The 17,754-nt window shown below is 46.2% G+C and overlaps 1 protein-coding gene across 3 annotated transcripts in view; it reads left to right on the top strand.

The window, feature by feature from the left end:
* Positions 1-415: 415 nt before the first annotated feature.
* Positions 416-17,754, top strand: part of CREG2 (cellular repressor of E1A stimulated genes 2) — a 40,353-nt gene continuing 23,014 nt past the window's right edge. The window contains exons 1-3 of one of the 3 annotated variants that reach the window (XM_005212428.4): positions 416-1,571; positions 4,253-4,422; positions 16,385-16,498. In XM_005212428.4, coding sequence (XP_005212485.2) covers positions 1,164-1,571; positions 4,253-4,422; positions 16,385-16,498 — 692 coding nt within the window. In that variant the 5' untranslated portion in view covers positions 416-1,163. The remainder of the gene's footprint in view (positions 1,572-4,252; positions 4,423-16,384; positions 16,499-17,754) is intronic. The other 2 variants (XM_059891657.1, XM_002691175.7) reach the window with 2 other exon arrangements.

Here is a 17,754-nt window from a genome sequence, read left to right as displayed (position 1 = left end):
TTTTCCCAAGGCATATGCAGGTTTATGACCTCCAGCTAGGTGAGAGCCGTTGTACAAGAAAATAACAAAGATAGTTTAAAGTAATCAATAAAATGGGAGATGTGACCAGGGACACAGGAAGCTGACTTCGTAACACAACAGATACTTCCTGCTTGCCAAGACACTAAATAAAAATGATGTGGGCCCGAGGAACAGGGCTCTGGACCCAAGAGGTCTTGAGTCCCCTGGTCCCATCTTTAAAACTTTAATTCTGTCTCTAGTTTCTTTTCCCCAAACTGTGCCGTCGACCACTTGCGATCCCTATCTGCTGAGCTGGACACAACATATAAGTAGTGAGCAATTTGATTATGATTTTAGATGCCCTGCCCTGTGCTCAGTCGTGTCTCATTCTTTTCGACCCCATGGACTGTAGCCCGCCAGGCTCCTCTGTCCATGAAATTCTCCAGGCAAGAATACTGGAATGGGTTGCCAGTGCCCTCCTCCGGGGGATCTTCCTCATCCAGGGATGGAACTTGCAGGCTCCTGCAGGTGGGTTCTTTACTTCTTGGAGTTTTAGATGAACTGGTGGCAATGCTCTCCTGTCACAGCCAAGTGTAAGACGACCACGGTGCTTACAGAGCAAGAGGACAGGGCCTTGGCCTCAGAAGACTTGGTAAGACTCATCTTACCATCCCCCTTCGCTCAGCTTCCTCCTGGACCAAACGACAACCACCCCTGCCTCTTGTCTATTTCACAGCACGTAGCGCTTGCTTCACGCCACACACTGGCCTAAACCTCTCCAAACATTAACCGCTTTCATCCTCCCATCCCTCACCCCCGCGATGGTAAATACTGTTTTCTGTGTTTCCTAATGAAGGAACCGGGCACAGAGAGGTTACGTGACTCGGTAGGGCCGCACAGTTGGTGAGTGGAGGAGTGCGCTGAGCCGGGACCTCAACGGCCCCGCGTCTGGCTGGAGAACGCTGTGCCATCCACCCGGAAAAGAAGCGCAGCCCAGGCCAGGCGCGCAGGGAGGACTGCGCACCGCGGCTGCAGTGCGTGCGGGAGCCCCACCTCCCAGCGCAGCGCGCGGCTGCGAGGACCGCCCGGGGCCCCACCCGGGCACCTGCGGCGGGGGCGGCGCGTCCCTCTCGGGGTCCCCGGGGCCCCGCGCGCTCCGCAAGATGTCGCGGCGCCGCGGCCGGCGGCCCGGGCCCCGCCTGTCCTGGCTGCTGTGGTGTGGCGCCCTGCTGTCCCCGGCCGCGGGCTACGTGATCGTGAGCTCCGTGTCCTGGGCCGTCACCAACGAGGTGGACGAGGAGCTGGACGGAGCCTCCACGGAGGAGACGCTGCCCGCGCTGCTGGGGGACTCGGGCAGCCTCTGGCAGCGGAGCTTCCCGGCCTCAGCGCACAAGGAGGACGCGCACCTGCCTCCCCCGGAGGGCGCCGCCCGCGCCAGGCCGCCCCCCGCGCCGCCTGGGATGTTCTCCTACCCGCGCGAGGGCGGCGCGAGGCTGCGCCCGGGCATCGCCCGCTTCCTGGCCCACGCCAGCGCCTGGGGCTGTCTGGCCACCGTGTCCGCCCATGAGAAGGTAAGCCGCCCCCGCCGGAGCCGCGTGCAGGGGAGTGCCTGGCGCGCCCAGGGGACCCGGAGAGCCTGGGGCCACTCCCGTGCTCCGATCCAGGTCTAGCAGACGCCAGCGGGGGTCTGGATCGGGGTGGACAGCGTGTAATTAATGAAAGCAGATTTTGCTTCGGTTACCCGGGCAAACCGGGGGCGGGGGCGGGGGGGTGCGAGAGGAAGGACGACAAGCAGGCTTCCTGCCAGGTGGATGAGGACCGAAGCGCGGTCTTGAAATGGCCAAAGAGGGGGTGCAAATCACCACGCCTGACCAGAGACCTGGACAAAAGACGCCAGAGCCGCCTTTGGCATCACCAAGCCGCACAGCCAGCCCCTCCCCGCATCCAGCCCCATTCCCGCCCACCGACCGGAATTGCCCTGTCCCCTGCTGACGCCAGAACAGTGGTTTCGGTGGAAATTTACATTTAAAACAATGGCATTCGAGAACCGTTCTGGAAAGGAGGCTTCCTGTGCCGAAGCTGTGAGTGCCGGAGCGACAGCGCTGTCACCAGCTGCAGCTCTCCTCCTTCAGTTCACAGGCTATTTTATTCACCTGTTAGACATGATTCCACCTGAAGCTGAAATAACATGGATAGTTGATGAGGATGTAGCATTCCTGCATGAGCACCCTCCATAAAGCTTTTAGGGCTGTTGAGATAGATGTAAGGAGTCCAGTGGTGGTCTAGTGGTTGGGACTTGGCCTTCCCCTCCAAGGGGTGTGGTTCAATCCCTGATGGGCAGCTAAGATCCCACCTGCCTTGCGCCCAAAAAGACAAAAAACCGAAGTAATATTGTAACAAATTCAGTAAGTAAAAACGGTCCACTTTAAAAAAAAAAAACTTAAAGAGACCTATGGCAAAAACGATCACAATATTGTAAAGTAATTATCCTCCAATTAAAATAAATTAATACAATTTTAAAAAGAGATAGTTGTAAGGGTTTTATTACAGGGCAGTAATTTGAACCCCTATTTATTTAATGCAAAAAAATTTATTTTATTATGACATTTGTAGGTCATGGGGTAGGGCAGTGGGGGAAGGTTCTGGGCCCAGATCCGGGTCTCACCAACTCTGAAACTGTGACTAAGTCACTGGGTCCTTCTCTTCGATTTTCTCATCTATGAAAGTGTGTTGGACTAGGTAGTTCTGAAGGTCCTTTTATGCTTTGGAAAAAAAAAGAATCTAAATGACAACTTTATTCTGATGATGGAGATGATCTTAACATCTCTCGAAGCCTTCAAATAGTTTTCCACAGCAATATCTTATGCTCCTAAGACACACCTTCAGAGGATATGAAGCTGATCTTGGTTTAAAACATAGATCCCTCCCAACAATTAAAAGTCTAATGCCAAAGTATTCAAAGATATTATGACTTTCAACATCCCTTTTCTTAGCCTTGTTAGTAGTTCCCTTTTCCACTATTGACATTTACAGCAAGTCCAATAAATTCAGAGAACTTTCACTGCATGCCTGGCATGTGTGCCCAGCATGACCAGCCAGTGTGTGAATCAGTTCAGTTCAGTCGCTCAGGCGTATCCGACTCTTTGCAACCCCATCACAAAGTTTGTGAATGACCAGCTGAAAACAGGATCTGGTAATGACATGTTACCATTTTGTAGGATTTCTTCAAAGGTTAAAGCCACCCCTTATCATAATTCTACATACTGTTGTTAAGTGATACTTCAAAGACAGCCCCCGAGTGCTGAGCTAAGTAACGATGAGAATCACACTCTATAAAGGGTAAAGGTCGTGATGCTGGACCCAGCAGGGCTTGGGAAAAACCTGAGAAATATTTGTGTGTATGTCTGAGAATCTCACCTGCTGTACTGAATGATCGTGAACAGAAATTGCTTTTGCATGCTTCTGTGTCTTCCTTGAAGCTAATAGGGTAAGAAACAAATTCCCTTAAGTTACTGAATTATATGACTGAAATATTACTTACTACAATAAAATATATGAGTGATAAGTGAGGAAGTAGTAGAACCCTAAAGGAAACTATAACAGAAAGTTCCTGAATTCCAAAGACCAGGTAAGATGTGAGGTTTAAATTCTATCCCCAGAGTTGCCAAAAATTTGGGGCAGGTGGTGAAGGCAGTGGGATTCCCAGGGCAGCTTGTGAGAAAGGTCTTTAGTAACCCTCCAACCCTCCATGAATTTCAATGCCTTTCCCCCAAATAACTTTCAATTTAATAGAGTGGTTTTTTAATTAGTTTTTTATTTTGTCCCTTAATTTTTTGGTTTGTTTTGGGCCACACCACATGGCATGTGAGCTCTTAGTTCCCGGACCAGGGATCGAACCTGGGCCCCCATGTGGAAGCATGGAGTCCTAACCACTAGACCACGAGGGAAGTCACAATACAGTGTGTTTGCTGTTTTTCTGAAGCTTCAAGAATAATTCCCTCACCACTCCCCATCCACAGGCGCCACTGCTAAGCTCCTCTGTAGAAATCATGAAGCCATCAACGGGTAAAGGGGATAGATTGGGAACCACTCTGCCTGGGTTTATGACCTGTCAAAACCGTGGTGATGTCATGCTGCTGTTGCATCCCCAATGCTCTGTTTTCTGGTCAGAGACACAGACTTAGCTCCCAGCTCAAGTCAGTCCACAGCCCTGTATTGAAAAGGCCCTTTTTTTCCCCTTGATGTTTGTTAGATCCCAGGCCTGCCATTTGGGACCTGCCTGCCCATCAGTGATGGCCCCTTCGACAACAGTACTGGGATTCCTTTCTTCTATGTGACACCCAAGGACCTCCTGGTGGCCGATCTGATGAAGAACCCCATGGCCTCGCTCCTGCTGCCAGAATCTGAAGGAGAGTTCTGCAGGTAGGCAAGGGCCTGGCCTCCGTCACCCAGCTCCTCTACACAAGGCAGGGAGGTTGTGGCGTTCATGGGGCCCTGAGATGCAAAGCCATTCCTCACCACTCGGCCAGGGCTGTTCCTGGTCCCGGCTCTGGGTCTCACCAGGTTCCAAGACTGGCCGAGGCCCTGGGGTCTCCATGCTGCTTTCATCATCTACGGAATTAAGCGATGAACTAGGTAGTTTTGAAGGTTCTTTTTTGTTTTGAAAAAAATTATCAAAGCAACAGCTTTATCCCGAGGATGGCAATTATTGTAACCACTTAGGCAGCTCCCAAATGGTTTTTCATGTTTCTGTTTTATGTCCCTAAGACACACCTTTGGAAGACATGAAACTGAAATGTGAAGCTGATCTTGGTTTAAAATACAGATCATTTCAAGCAATTAAAAGTCTAGTGCTGGGGGGATTTCCCTGGTAGTCCACAGGCTAAGACTCTGAATTCCCAATGCAGGGGGCCTGGGTTTGATCCCTGGTCGGGGAACTACATCCCGCATGCCACAGCTAAGACCCAGCGCAGGCAAATAAATAAAATATTTTAAAATATATATTTTTAAAGTCTAATGCTAGGGACTTCCCTCGTGGTTCAGCGGTTAAGACTCTGTGCTTCTAACACAGCGGGTACAGTTTGATCCCCAGTTAGGGAACTAAGATCCCACCATGCCAAGGTGCACGGCCAAAAAAACCTATAAAAGTCCAGTGCCAGTGTGTTCCAGATACATTGGCAACATATGTTGTAAGAACGTATTGTAAGCCGTGGAATCAGATGGATAGAATTCTGCCATTCATGAGGTGTGTGATTTGGGGCACAAAGTTATTGAACTTTGGGAGCCTCCATTTCCTCATCTGTGAAATGGAAATAGCAATTTCTACCTCCTAGGGTGATGGGGAGGGTTGGAAAGATTTGAGTGTCTTGCACAACACGGCTGAGTAAATGATAGCTCTTGTTGTGATGGCAAAGGTGGAGGTGGGGAGGAGAGGGTGGGGAAGGAAGAGCCAGTGGTTTGTCCCCCAGGAACAGCCTGCCTGAAGTCTATTTCGTGTTTTTCTACCTGCCCCCATGAGGTATGCGCGATGAAGACCCAGAGTCCCTAAAATCACTTTCTCAAAAACTTTCTAGGGACTTCCCTGGTGGCCCAGTGGCTAAGGCTCTACACTCCCAGTGCAGGGGGCCCGTGTCTGATCCCTGCTCAGGGAACTAGACCCCACATGCTAAAACGAAAAGACTTAGCACAGCGGAATAAATAAATAAATATTTTAAAATAAATAAACACTTCTTTTTTTAAAGACAACTCTCTAAAAGAAAGGACAGTTAGGCAGAAATGGAACACTTACACCTTTGTCTGAACTAAAAATGTGGTGCTGCTAGGGAGATGTCTGCACCCAGCTAGCTTCTGGAGGGTGGTGCATGGAAGGGACACCCCCGCAGGAGGAGCAGAGGTGGCGGGAGACCTCGGGAGAGTCCCTTTGCCCCCAGAGCCTCACTTGTCTTCACCTGTAATGTAGTGATGCTTTGGGAACTCAGGTAAAATTCCTCCCAGCTCCAAAATGCTGTACTTCTTTATGCAAAGCATGAAAAACATACTAAGTGAACAGATGTCAGTTCTTCGGGGGCATGCTCAGTCGCTTCACTCATGTCTGACTCTTTGGGACCCCATGGACTGTAGCCCACCAGGCTCCTCTGTCCATGGGATTCTCCAGGCAAGAATACTGGAATGGGTTGCCATGTCCTTCTCCAGAGGATATTCCTGACCCAGGGATGGAACCCGAGTCACCTTCATTGCAGGAGGATTCTTTATTGCTGAGCCACCAGGGAAGCACTTCTTTGGGCGAGGGAGGTGGTAATAATCAGAGCAACAATGCGCCATAAAATGCAGCCTGGATAAGGCCCTGTTGCTTACACCCCACCCCCACCCTTCACCACCACCCCCGCCCCCCCACCCCGCTCCCTGCACTGGAGCTGACAGTGGAGATCCATCCATCCAGCCGGAGGCAGTTCAGCTGACCCAGTGCTCTACCTGGGCATCTTTCAAAACCCAGACAAGATCCACAAGATCCTAAGATTCACCTGCCTAAACTCTTTCATTAGGAAAAGATAACAAAACCCTGAATATTGCCTAGGAGACCCTGCCTGGGAGCTCCACCTACCTCTCAGAATAAAAATAATGCCTGATCCCTAATAGTTAATATGATCCCTAATAATTAAGTTAATGACCCCTAATAATTAATAATTGACTTAATATGTGATTTAGGCCCTCCTTCAATGCAGGAGACACAGATTCGATCTCTGGGTTGAAAAGATCCCCTGGAGAAGGGAATGGCAACCTACTCCAGTATTCTTGCCTGGAGAATTCCATGAATAGAGGAGCCTGGTGGGCTACTGTCCATGGGGTCACAAAGAATCAGACAAGACTGAGTGACTAACTCTATTAAGTGAGAGTTTTAACCTGAAAACTTATCATCTAAACTGATGTATGTGTTTGGCAAGTAGCTCAGAAGTCCTTTTTTAAAATTTGTGATAATTGACATGTTGATTTGATACATTTATGTATTACAATATGTTACCCCTGTAGTCCTAGCTAACAACTTGATCACATCACATAATTATCATTTCTTTTTTGTGGTGAGAACAGTCTCCTAGCAACTTTGACATTTATAACACAGTAATGTTGAATATTCATTGGAAGGACTGATGCTAAAGCTCTAGTACTTTGGTCACCTGATGCAAAGAGCCGACTCACTGGAAAAGACTCTGATGCTGGGAAAGATGGAGGGCAGGAGGAGAAGGGGCGACAGAGGATGAGATTGTTGGATGGCATCAATGACTCACTGGACATGAGTTAGAGCAAGCTCAGGGAGATGGTGAAGGACAGGGAAGCCTGGCGTGCTGTGGTCCATGGGGTCACAAAGAGTCAGACATGATGGAATGACTGAGCAACAACGTTGAGTATGATCACTGTGCTGACTTTAGATTTCCAGGACTTAGTCATCTTCTGACTGCAAATTTGTGCTCTTTGAGCAACATCTCCCCAGTTTCCAAGCCCCTAGACTCTCATAACCACCACTGAATCTGTTTCAGTGTGTTCGGCTTTTGTAGCTTCCACATATAAGGATATCATGCAGCATTTGTCTTTATCTGACTTAGTGTAATGCCCTCGAGGTCCATGCATGTCGCTGCAAATGGCATTATTTCACTCTTTTGATGGCTGCATAATAGTCCATTGTACACATGTGCTATATCTTTATCCATTCATCTGTCAACAGACACAACTTCAGGATACATGTATCTTTTTGAATTAGAGCTTTTGTCTTTTCCAGATATAAGCCCAGCAGTGGGGTTGCTGGATCATGTCATAACTCTATTTTTAGTTTTTTAAGGAACCTGCATATTGTTCTCTGTAGTGGTTGCACCAATTACATTCCCACCACCCGTGCAGGAGGGTTCCCTTTTCTCCAAGCCCTCTCCAGCATTTATTATTTGTAGATTTTTTGATGGTGGCCATTCTGACCAGTGTGAGGTGATAGCTCACCGAGATTTTGACTTGTGTTTCTCTGATAATCAGTGATACTGAGCATCTTTTCATGTGCCTGTTAGCCATCTGTATGTCTCCTTTGGAGAAATGTCTATTTAGGTCTTCTGCCCATTTTTTGACTGGGTTGTTTGTCTTTTTGACATTGAATTTTATGAGTTGTTTGTATCTTTTGGAGATTAACCCCTTGTCAGTCATATCATTTAAAATATTTTCTCCCAGTCCACAGGTTGTCTTTTTATTTTGTTGATGGTTTCCTTTGCTGTGTAAAAGACTTTTACGTTTGATTAGGTCTCATTTCGGAGAAGGCAATGGCAACCCACTCCAGTGCTCTTGCCTGGAGAATCCCAGGGACGACACAGCCTGGTTGGCTGCCGCCTATGGGATCGCTCGGAGTCAGACACGACTGAAGCGACTTAACAGCAGCAGCAGCAGGTCTCATTTGTTTATTTTTGTTTTTGTTTTTTTTTTGCCCAGGGAGACTGAGCTAAGAAAAATTGCTGCAATTTATATCTGAGAATGCTTTGGCTATGTTTTCTTCTAGGAATTTTATGGCGTCATGTCTTCTATTTAGGTCTTTAAAACACTCTGAATTTTTCTGTGTAGTGTGAGAGAGTGTTCTAACTTCACTGATTTATGTGAGACTGTCTTTTCTCCATTGTATATTTTTGCCTCCTTTGTCAAAGATGAGTTGACCATAGGTGTATAGGTTTATTTCCGGGCTCTATTCTGTCCCATTCATCTATTAATACATGTATGTTTTTGCCGGTACAGTTCTCTCGACTCCCATCTCAGGCCATATTGAATTGAATGCTATTATCCTGCACTGTATTCTCTTGGGCTTCCTAGGTGGCTCAGTGGGTAAAGAATCCGTCTGCAATGCAGGAAATGCAGAGATGTGTGTTTGATCCCTGGGCCAGGAAGATCCCCTGGAGGAGGGCATGGCAACCCACTCCAGTATTCTTGCCTGGAGAATCCCATGGACAGAGGAGCCTGGCAGGCTGTGGTGATAGGTCACAAAGAGTCAGACACTGAGTGACTGAGCACATGTCCTCTAATCTGATCTTCTGCCTCCCTCTCTAAGGGGCCTTGTGTTTACACTGTCCCATCCAGATAATCCAGGATAAACTGCCCATCTCACAGTCATTAACCTAATCATATCTATGAAGTCCTTGCTGCTGCTGCTGCTGCTAAGTCGATTCAGTCGTGTCTGACTCTGTGCGACCCCATAGACGGCAGCCCACTAGGCTCCCCCGTCCCTGGGATTCTCCAGGCAAGAACACTGGAGTGGGTTGCCATTTCCTTCTCCAATGCGTGAAAGTGAAAAGTGAAAGTGAAGTTGCTCAGTCATGTCTGACTCTCAGCGACCCCATGGACTGCAGCCTACCAGGCTCCTCCATCCATGGGATTTTCCAGGCAAGAGTACTGGAGTAGGGTGCCATCGCCTTCTCCGATGAAGTCCTTACTGCCATATAAATAACAGTCATACGTTCTGGGGACTCAGACGTGGACATCTTTGCGGGGAGGCTTTACTCAGCCCACCACGGATGGATGTGCAGTTTCAGTGCATTTGCAAGTGTGGAGAGAAACATGGTAATTCATTCTGATTCATGCTAAGGCTCTCATTGGTATTTTGAGGGAGTCACGATTGTTCCTATTTATAATATACATGGTTTTTAAATATAGATATTAAAATGACTCACACGTGATATGCAATCAATTCATATAAACTTTAATATATTCTTAGCATGGCAAAATGCTAGAGAAAGGTAAAAACTGCAGACAAATGGGTTGTAAATTGAATGGTCCTGTGAAATCGTAATTTGCCCTTTAGAGTGAACTGTTTTTAGCGTCCCTGCTGCTCTCCTGCCTGGAAGTGGACCTAGCTCCTCCTTTTGCATGTCTTGTACCTCTGCACGTGTCCCTCTGGAGTCTATTGAATCACAAGACTTGATGCTAGATCAGAGAAAATCCTAGCCCAAGACACACACAGAAATGTAGCAGCCTGTCCTACAAAGATACATGGCCAAGGCTTCCAAATGACAACAATTTCAACCCAAGAAACTCAGAGAAGCCATGGATAGGAACATCAAACTGCGGAGTGGAAATGGCATCAACAGCATGAAAATGGACCAACTTGTTCAGAGTCTCAAAAAATAGAGGCTGGAAGGGCCTGCTGCTGCTGCTGCTGCTGCTGCTGCTGCTGCTGCTAAGTTGCTTCAGTCTTGTCCAACTGTGCGACCCCATAGATGGCAGCCCACCAGGCTCCCCTGTCCCTGGGATTCTCAAGGCAGGAACACAGGAATGGGTTGCCATTTCCTTCGCCAATGCATGAAAGTGAAAAGTGAAAGTGAAGTCACTCAGTCATGTCCAATTCTTAGCGACCCCATGGACTGTAGCCCACCAGGCTCCTCCATCCATGGGATTTTCCAGGCAAGAGTACTGGAGTGGGGTGCCATTGCCTTCTCCAGAAGGGCCTGCAGATGAACCCAAATAACTTTCAGTTATTCCAGAACAGACTGTTTTAAAAAAAATAGTGTTGGACTCCCTGGTGGTCCAGTGGTTAAGGCTCTGTGCTCCCAAGGCAGGAAGCGTGGGTTCCCTGGTCAGGGAACTAAGATCCCACATGCCACATGACAAAAAGTAAAAATAAATCAATATAAATATATATATTGGGCCAAATATTTAAAAAAAGACTATTTGAAAAGAAAAAGTGACTCTTCCTGAAATGAATGTGCTCCCCTCCATTATCACCACCACCTCAACTTCAGTCACACAGAGATGCACAAATGCAAAATCGGCAGCAGTCGCTATTAAAAATCTTTAATAGTGATGTTTTCTTGCTCCATTAGGAGCCAAGGAATGAAGTTCAGCTAGAGTCAGAGGTCAAGGAGTAGCAGATGGTGTCTCAGACTAGGGAGCCTGTGTACATGCTAAGCAGGAAACAGGAGGGGTATGGAGGCCTCTGGAGGTTCAGGGAGGCAGAGCAGGCGGTTCCTTTGTGCCTGCTAACACCCCCAGATAGGGGAGTGGGCCCCTAAAAACCCTGGACTGGTCCAGACAGAACAAGGCCATTCAAGGATTCCAAACAGTACCAGCAACATCTCTTCCATTATTTTGCTCTATAACCCTTGTAAGATGTAATATTTTGTCTAAAGAACAGATAACAAGCTTCAGGGAAAATTCATTCTCTTGCCTTTTCCAGCTTCTAGAGGCTCTCTCCTCTCCTGGGTTCAGCCCCCGCTCCCATATTCACAGCCAGCCATGGCCAGGAGAATCTTTTTCCCATCACATCACTCCAACCTTCTCTTTTGCCTCCCTCTTCCACTTTTAAGGACCTTTGTGATCACACTGATCCCAGGTTGATAATCCAGGTCAGCTGATTAACTCCCCTTGGCCATGAAAGGTGACACATTAGAGAGTTTGGGGTGGACATGGCAATGGTACCCCACTCCAGTACTCTTGCCTGGAAAATCCCATGGACGGAGGAGCCTGCTAGGCTGCAGTCCATGGGGTCACGAAGAGTCGGACACGACTAAGGAACTTCACTTTCACTTTTCACTTTCCTGCATTGGAGAAGGAAATGGCAACCCACTCCAGTGTTCTTGCCTGGAGAATCCCAGGGAAGGGGGGAGCCTGGTGGGCTGCCATCTATGGGGTCGCACAGAGTCAGACACGACTGAAGCAACTTAGCAGCAGCAGCAGCAGCAGCAGTACACACTGCCATGTTTAAAATGGATAACCAACAAGGACCCACTGTATAGCACAGAGAACTCTGCTCAGTGTTATGTGGCAGCCTGAGCGGGGAGGGGAGTTTGGGGGAGAATGGACACATGTATTTGTATAGCTGAGTTGCTCTGCTGTGCCCCTGAAACCATCACAACATTGTTAATTGGTTATACGCCAATATAAAACTAAAAGTTAAAAAGGTAACACAGTCACACGTTTCAAAGATTAGTATGTGGACTTTTTCAGGGGCCATTATCCTGCCTATCGTAGGTGGGAAGGAAGTTATATGATGTTTAGAGGGGTTACCTACTGTGTAAATGAAAAGCTTTCAATTTACCTATTTAAACACATTGTCTTCTTTCTTGGAGAAGGAAATAGCAACCCACTCCAGTTCTCTTGCCTGGAGAATTCCATGGATGGAGGAGCCTGGTAGGCTACAGTCCATGGGGTCGCAAAGAGTCGGACACGACTGAGCGGCTTCACTTTCTTTCTTTCTATAGTTCCTTTTGGAGAAGGAAATGGCAACCCACTCCAGTGTTCTTGCCTGGAGAATCCCAAGGACAGAGGGGCCTGGTGGGCTACAGTCCATGGGGTTGCAAAGAGTCAGACACAACTAAGCAACTAACACACACACACATGTTTTTTCTAGCTGGTGTAATCACCACCAGTGGAGATGCAAAATGCTCCCTTCTTAAATGCAGTGTGTTCTTCTATTATGACTTACTTATGAATCCTCATTTCGTTGCTTTCACGAAGGAGCAACTTTGTGGGGAAAAAATGGCTTTAATAGCAAACATATTCAGTACAACTGATGACAGTCTTGTCGGGTATATGTAAATTTAGTTCCTATTTACTATTTTTACTTTCTCCTATCCATCTCAGGTTTTTATACAAACTTCAATGTCAATTCAGTGTTTACAGCTATTATGTAGATTGCCTTCCATCCTTCTTTCATCTTAGAAAAATTCACAATTCAGCAACAACAGTTTTGCAATGTCAAAACCACCATGAATGGTAACACTTTCAAATGGTACACAATGTTCTCACATGAAGCAATTTATGTGGGCGTGGCCACTCTTTCTTCTGTTATGATTCAACAGGGTGTGTAATAAAGAAAAACTTGAAGGCAGGTGAAAACAAGTTCCCTAAGTATAAGCAAAACATGTGTTTTGCTTAACAAATGTACCTTTCTCAAGTTAATGTTATAATGGACAGGAATGAGTTCTGACGAGTCAAGCCTCAAAGCCGCCGTTTTGTGATATATACCATCTTTGAAAAGAGCATCCTCAGAGTCTCCTTGGTCATCTGTACCTGGGGTCCCAAGACCACCCTCAAGTTCCTTGGAAGAACTCACAGGACTCAACAGCTCGTGGTTTATTCCAGTGAGAGGATACAGATCAAGGTCATCAAGGGCAAAAGGTGCATGAAATGAAGTCCGGGAAAAACCAGGCCTGAGCTTCCGAGGGCTCCTTCCCACTAAAATTTCAACACGGGGATGCACTTAATCCTCCCACAAATGATGTGTGATGACAGATGCAAGACATTGCCAACCCAGGACGCTCACCTGAGCCTTGGTGTCCAGGGTTTTTATTGGAATCCAGTCACTTGGCAGTTTCAACATCTGCATGATTGGTCTTAGCTACTCAGACTCAGGGCCCAGGAGGTCAAGCTGACCCAGCATGGCCCAGGGCCGCAGGCACGAAAACATGCTTATGAAGTGGGAGATCTCAAGGGCTCAGAGGCATCTTTGAGGAGCCAGTAGGGAGTTGGTCCTCCTGAAGACAAGCCTTTCAGAACCCAGGTCTGCCGAGTTACCCCTTCACAGCCCACCAGGAGACAACGGTATGTGACTGTTATTATTTTTTTTTGGTCTTTTTCCAGCTTTATTGGGGTATAATTGACAAAATTATAAGATATTTAAAGTACACACCCTGATGATTTGATATACTTACACATTGTGCAAAAATTCCCACCACCTTACAGCCAATAAGGAGAAGAGTAGAGAGAGTCCTTAAAAAAATAAAACTAGAGCTACCATATGACCCTGCAATCAGGGCATATATCTGGAGAAAAACATGATCCAAAAGGATACATGCACCTCAGTGTTCATTATAGCACTATTTACAATAGCCAGGACACAGAAGCAAGCTAAATGGCCCTCAACCGAAGGATGGATACAGATGTGAAAGAAAATGTGGTGTGTGTGTGTGTGTGTATATATACACAATGGAACGTTATTCAGTCATTAAAAAGAATGAAATAATGCCATTTGCTGCAATATGGATGGACCTAGAGTTTGTCATCGAGTGAAGTAAGTCAGAGAAGGAATAATATCATATGATATCCCTTATATGTAGTATCTAAGAAAAAATGATACAAATGAACTTACTTACAAAACAAAAAATGACTCACAGATTTAGAGAATGAACTTATGGTTGTGGGGAGTGGGAGGAAGGAAGGGGAGAAGAGATAGGGAATTTGGGATGGATATGTACACTATATTTAAAATGGATCACCAACAAGGATGTACTGTGTACCACAAGGATACACAAGGTTACATGCTCAATGTTCCAGGGAAGCCTGATGGGAGGGGAGTTTGGGGAGAAGGGATACATGTATCTGTGTAGCTGAGCCCCTTTGCTGTCCACCTGAAACTATCACAACATTGTTAATTGGCTGTGTGCCAATACAAAATAAAAAGTTTTTAAAAATCCCACCATGTAGCTAACTAACATATCTGTCACCTCCTGTTTATCTTTTTTGTGAGAACATTCAAGTTCTCAGAAAATTTCAACTATACAGCATAGCATTGTTAACAAGAGTTGCCATGTTATAAATTAGATTCTCAGATTTTCTTCATCTTGTAGCTGCAAGTTCATACCCTTTTACCAAACTCCCTATCTGCCCCCCTAGCCCCTGGAAACCACTTTTCTGCATTACATAATTGTAATATTCAAAGAATATAGAAATATATAAAATAAAAAGAACGTTTCCCCAACACCTCAAGCCCCTGAAATCTCTTTCTGACTTCACTCAGTGTGATCATTTCTAGGTCTGTCTATCCATGTTGCTACAAATGGCATTATTTCACTCTTTTTTTATGGCTGAGTAATATTCCATTGTATATATGTACCACATCCGTCAGAAAGAAAAAGACAAATATCATATAATATCACTTATATGTAGATCACTACAGATGGTAACTGCAGCCATGAAATTAAAAGACGCTTACTCCTTGGAAGGAAAGTTATGACCAACCTAGATAGCATATTCAAAAGCAGAGACATTACTTTGCCAACAAAGGTTCGTCTAGTCAAGGCTATGGTTTTTCCTGTGCTCATGTATGGATGTGAGAGATGGACTGTGAAGAAAGCTGAGTGCCGAAGAATTGATGCTTTTGAACTGTGGTGTTGGAGAAGACTCTTGAGAGTCCCTTGGACTGCAAGGAGATCCAACCAGTCCATTCTGAAGGAGATCAGCCCTGGGATTTCTTTGGAAGGAATGATGCTAAAGCTGAAACTCCAGTACTCTGGCCACCTCATGCGAAGAGTTGACTCATTGGAAAAGACTCTGATGCTGGGAGGGATTGGGGGCAGGAGGAGAAGGGGACGACAGAGGATGAGATGGCTGGATGGCATCACTGACTCGATGGACGTGAGTCTGAGTGAACTCCGGGAGCTGGTAAGGGACAGGGAGGCCTGGCGTGCTGCGATTCATGGGGTCTCAAAGAGTCAGACATGACTGAGCGACTGATCTGATCTGATCTGATATGTGGAATCTAAACTATGACACAATGAACTTACCTACAAAACAGAAATAGACTCACATACATAGAGAACAGACTTGTGATTGCCAAGGGGAGGGTATTAGGGGAGGGATGGGCTGGGAGCCTGGGGTTGGTAGATGTGAACTATCACATTTAGAATGGATAAACAACAAGGCCCTACTGTATAGCACAGGGAACTGTATTCACTATCCTATGATAAACCATCATGTAAAAGATATAAATAATAAAATATATTAAATATTTTAGTATTTTATATATATATATATGTATAAAACTGAAGCACTTTGCAGCACAGCAGGAATTAACACAACCTTCCCTTAATTTTGTTGGAACACAGTACATCAACTGTGTTCCAATAAAATTAAAAAGTTAAACTATTTTCACACAGGCGGTGTGACAGGTGTGTTTGTGTGTACACTAGCTGTCAGTCTGCACCCTTGGGGCAGGAGACAACTTGGGAAGTGCTAGGCAAGAGCACCCAGGCCAGGCCAGGGCTCTGCAGACCCTCAGTGGGAGCCCCTGTTCAGTCAGCTCGCTGCTCTGTACAGCTCTGGGGGCGCCACTCACCTGACCTATCTTCATCCGACCATCTGTCGATGGACACCGAGGTTGTTCGCTTGTCTTGGCTATTGTGTGTAGTGCTGCAGTAGACAGTGGGGTGTGTGCATCTTTTTGGATTATGGTTTTCTCTGGATATATGCTTAGCAGTGGGATTTCTGGATCAGATGTGTCAAAGTATTTTCAAGTAATTCCAGAAAAATGTAAAAGCCTGAATGATATAACTATCAATGTAACCATTATTTTCTCTTTTTAGTAAAATCCTTCATATGTCCAGCTGATGTTCTATCATCATTTTAATATCTGGAAACTGTCCTTCAAATGCAGAAAAAACATCGTGGACCCAGAAGATCCTCGCTGTGCCCGGTTAACGCTCACTGGTCGGATGGTCGCAGTGTCTCCAGAAGAAATCGAATTTGCCAAGCAAGCCATGTTTTCAAGGTTGGTATATGGTTCAAGTGTTTGTTCTTACCAAACCCTTAAAAGTTACTGTGACACTGACATCAATAGTGTCTTCCTTCATGTGTAAAGTATTTGTGGAGTTATTGACCCGCCCTAACAGCCTTTTTGGAGAAGGAAATGGCAACCCACTCCAGTATTCTTGCCTGGAGAATCCCATGGACAAAGGAGCCTGGTGGGCTACAGTCCATGGGGTCTCAAAGAGTCAGACACAACTGAGCGACTAACACACACACACACACACACACACACACACACATATACACATACGGTTTAAGGGGCTTCCCCCTGTGGCTTAGTCTTAAAGAATCTGCATGCAATGCTGGAGATGCGGGTTCGATCTTTGGTCCAGGAAGTAAGATCGCACATGCTGTGCGGCAGCTGAACCCAAGCAGCTCAACTACTGAGCCTGCACACCAGGACTAAGACCTGGTGCAGCCAAATAAACAAACAGCATTCTAAAAAGCAGAGACGTCCTGCCAACTACGCCAAAAAATAAAAAAGCAGAGACAGCACTTTGCCGAAAAAGGTCCACCTAGTCAAATCTATGGTTTTTCCAGCAGTCATGTATGAATGTGAGAGTTGGACCATAAAGAAGGCTGAATGCCGAAGAATTGATGCTTTCGAATTGTAGTGGTAGAGAGGACTCTTGAGAGTCCCTTGGACAGCAAGGAGATCAAATCAGTCAGTCCTAAGAGAGATCAACCCTGAATGTTCATTGGAAGGACGAATGCTGAAGCTGAAGCCCCAATACTTTGGCCACCTGATACAAAGAGCTGACTCACGGAAAAAGACCCTGATGCTGGGAAAGACTGAAGGCAAAAGGAGAAGGAGACAATAGAGGATGAGATGGTTAGATAGCATCACGGACTCAACAGACATGAGTCTGAACAAACTCTGGGAGATAGTGAAGGACGGTGGAGCCTGCCGTACTGCAGTCCATGGGGTCGCAAAGAACTGAACATGACTTAGCAACTGAACAACATTTATTTGTATTTATTTTGGCTGCACTGGGGCTTCTTGCTAGTTGTAGCTCATGGGCTTAGTTGCTCCAAGGCATGTGGGATCTTAGTTCCCAGACCAGGAATCAAACCTGAGTCCCCTGTATTGGAAGGTGGATTCTTAACCACTGGACAGCCCAATAAATATTTAGAAAATAAATAAATACTCAGCTTTTAAACAACAAAATAAAAAGAGAGAGGGCTCAAAATTCTTTTAACATTTCATACAGAGATTTA

Source organism: Bos taurus, chromosome 11 (assembly GCF_002263795.3).
Source record: "Bos taurus isolate L1 Dominette 01449 registration number 42190680 breed Hereford chromosome 11, ARS-UCD2.0, whole genome shotgun sequence".
Taxonomy (NCBI): Eukaryota; Metazoa; Chordata; class Mammalia; order Artiodactyla; family Bovidae; genus Bos; species Bos taurus.
This window is presented reverse-complemented; position numbering and strand designations above follow the sequence as displayed.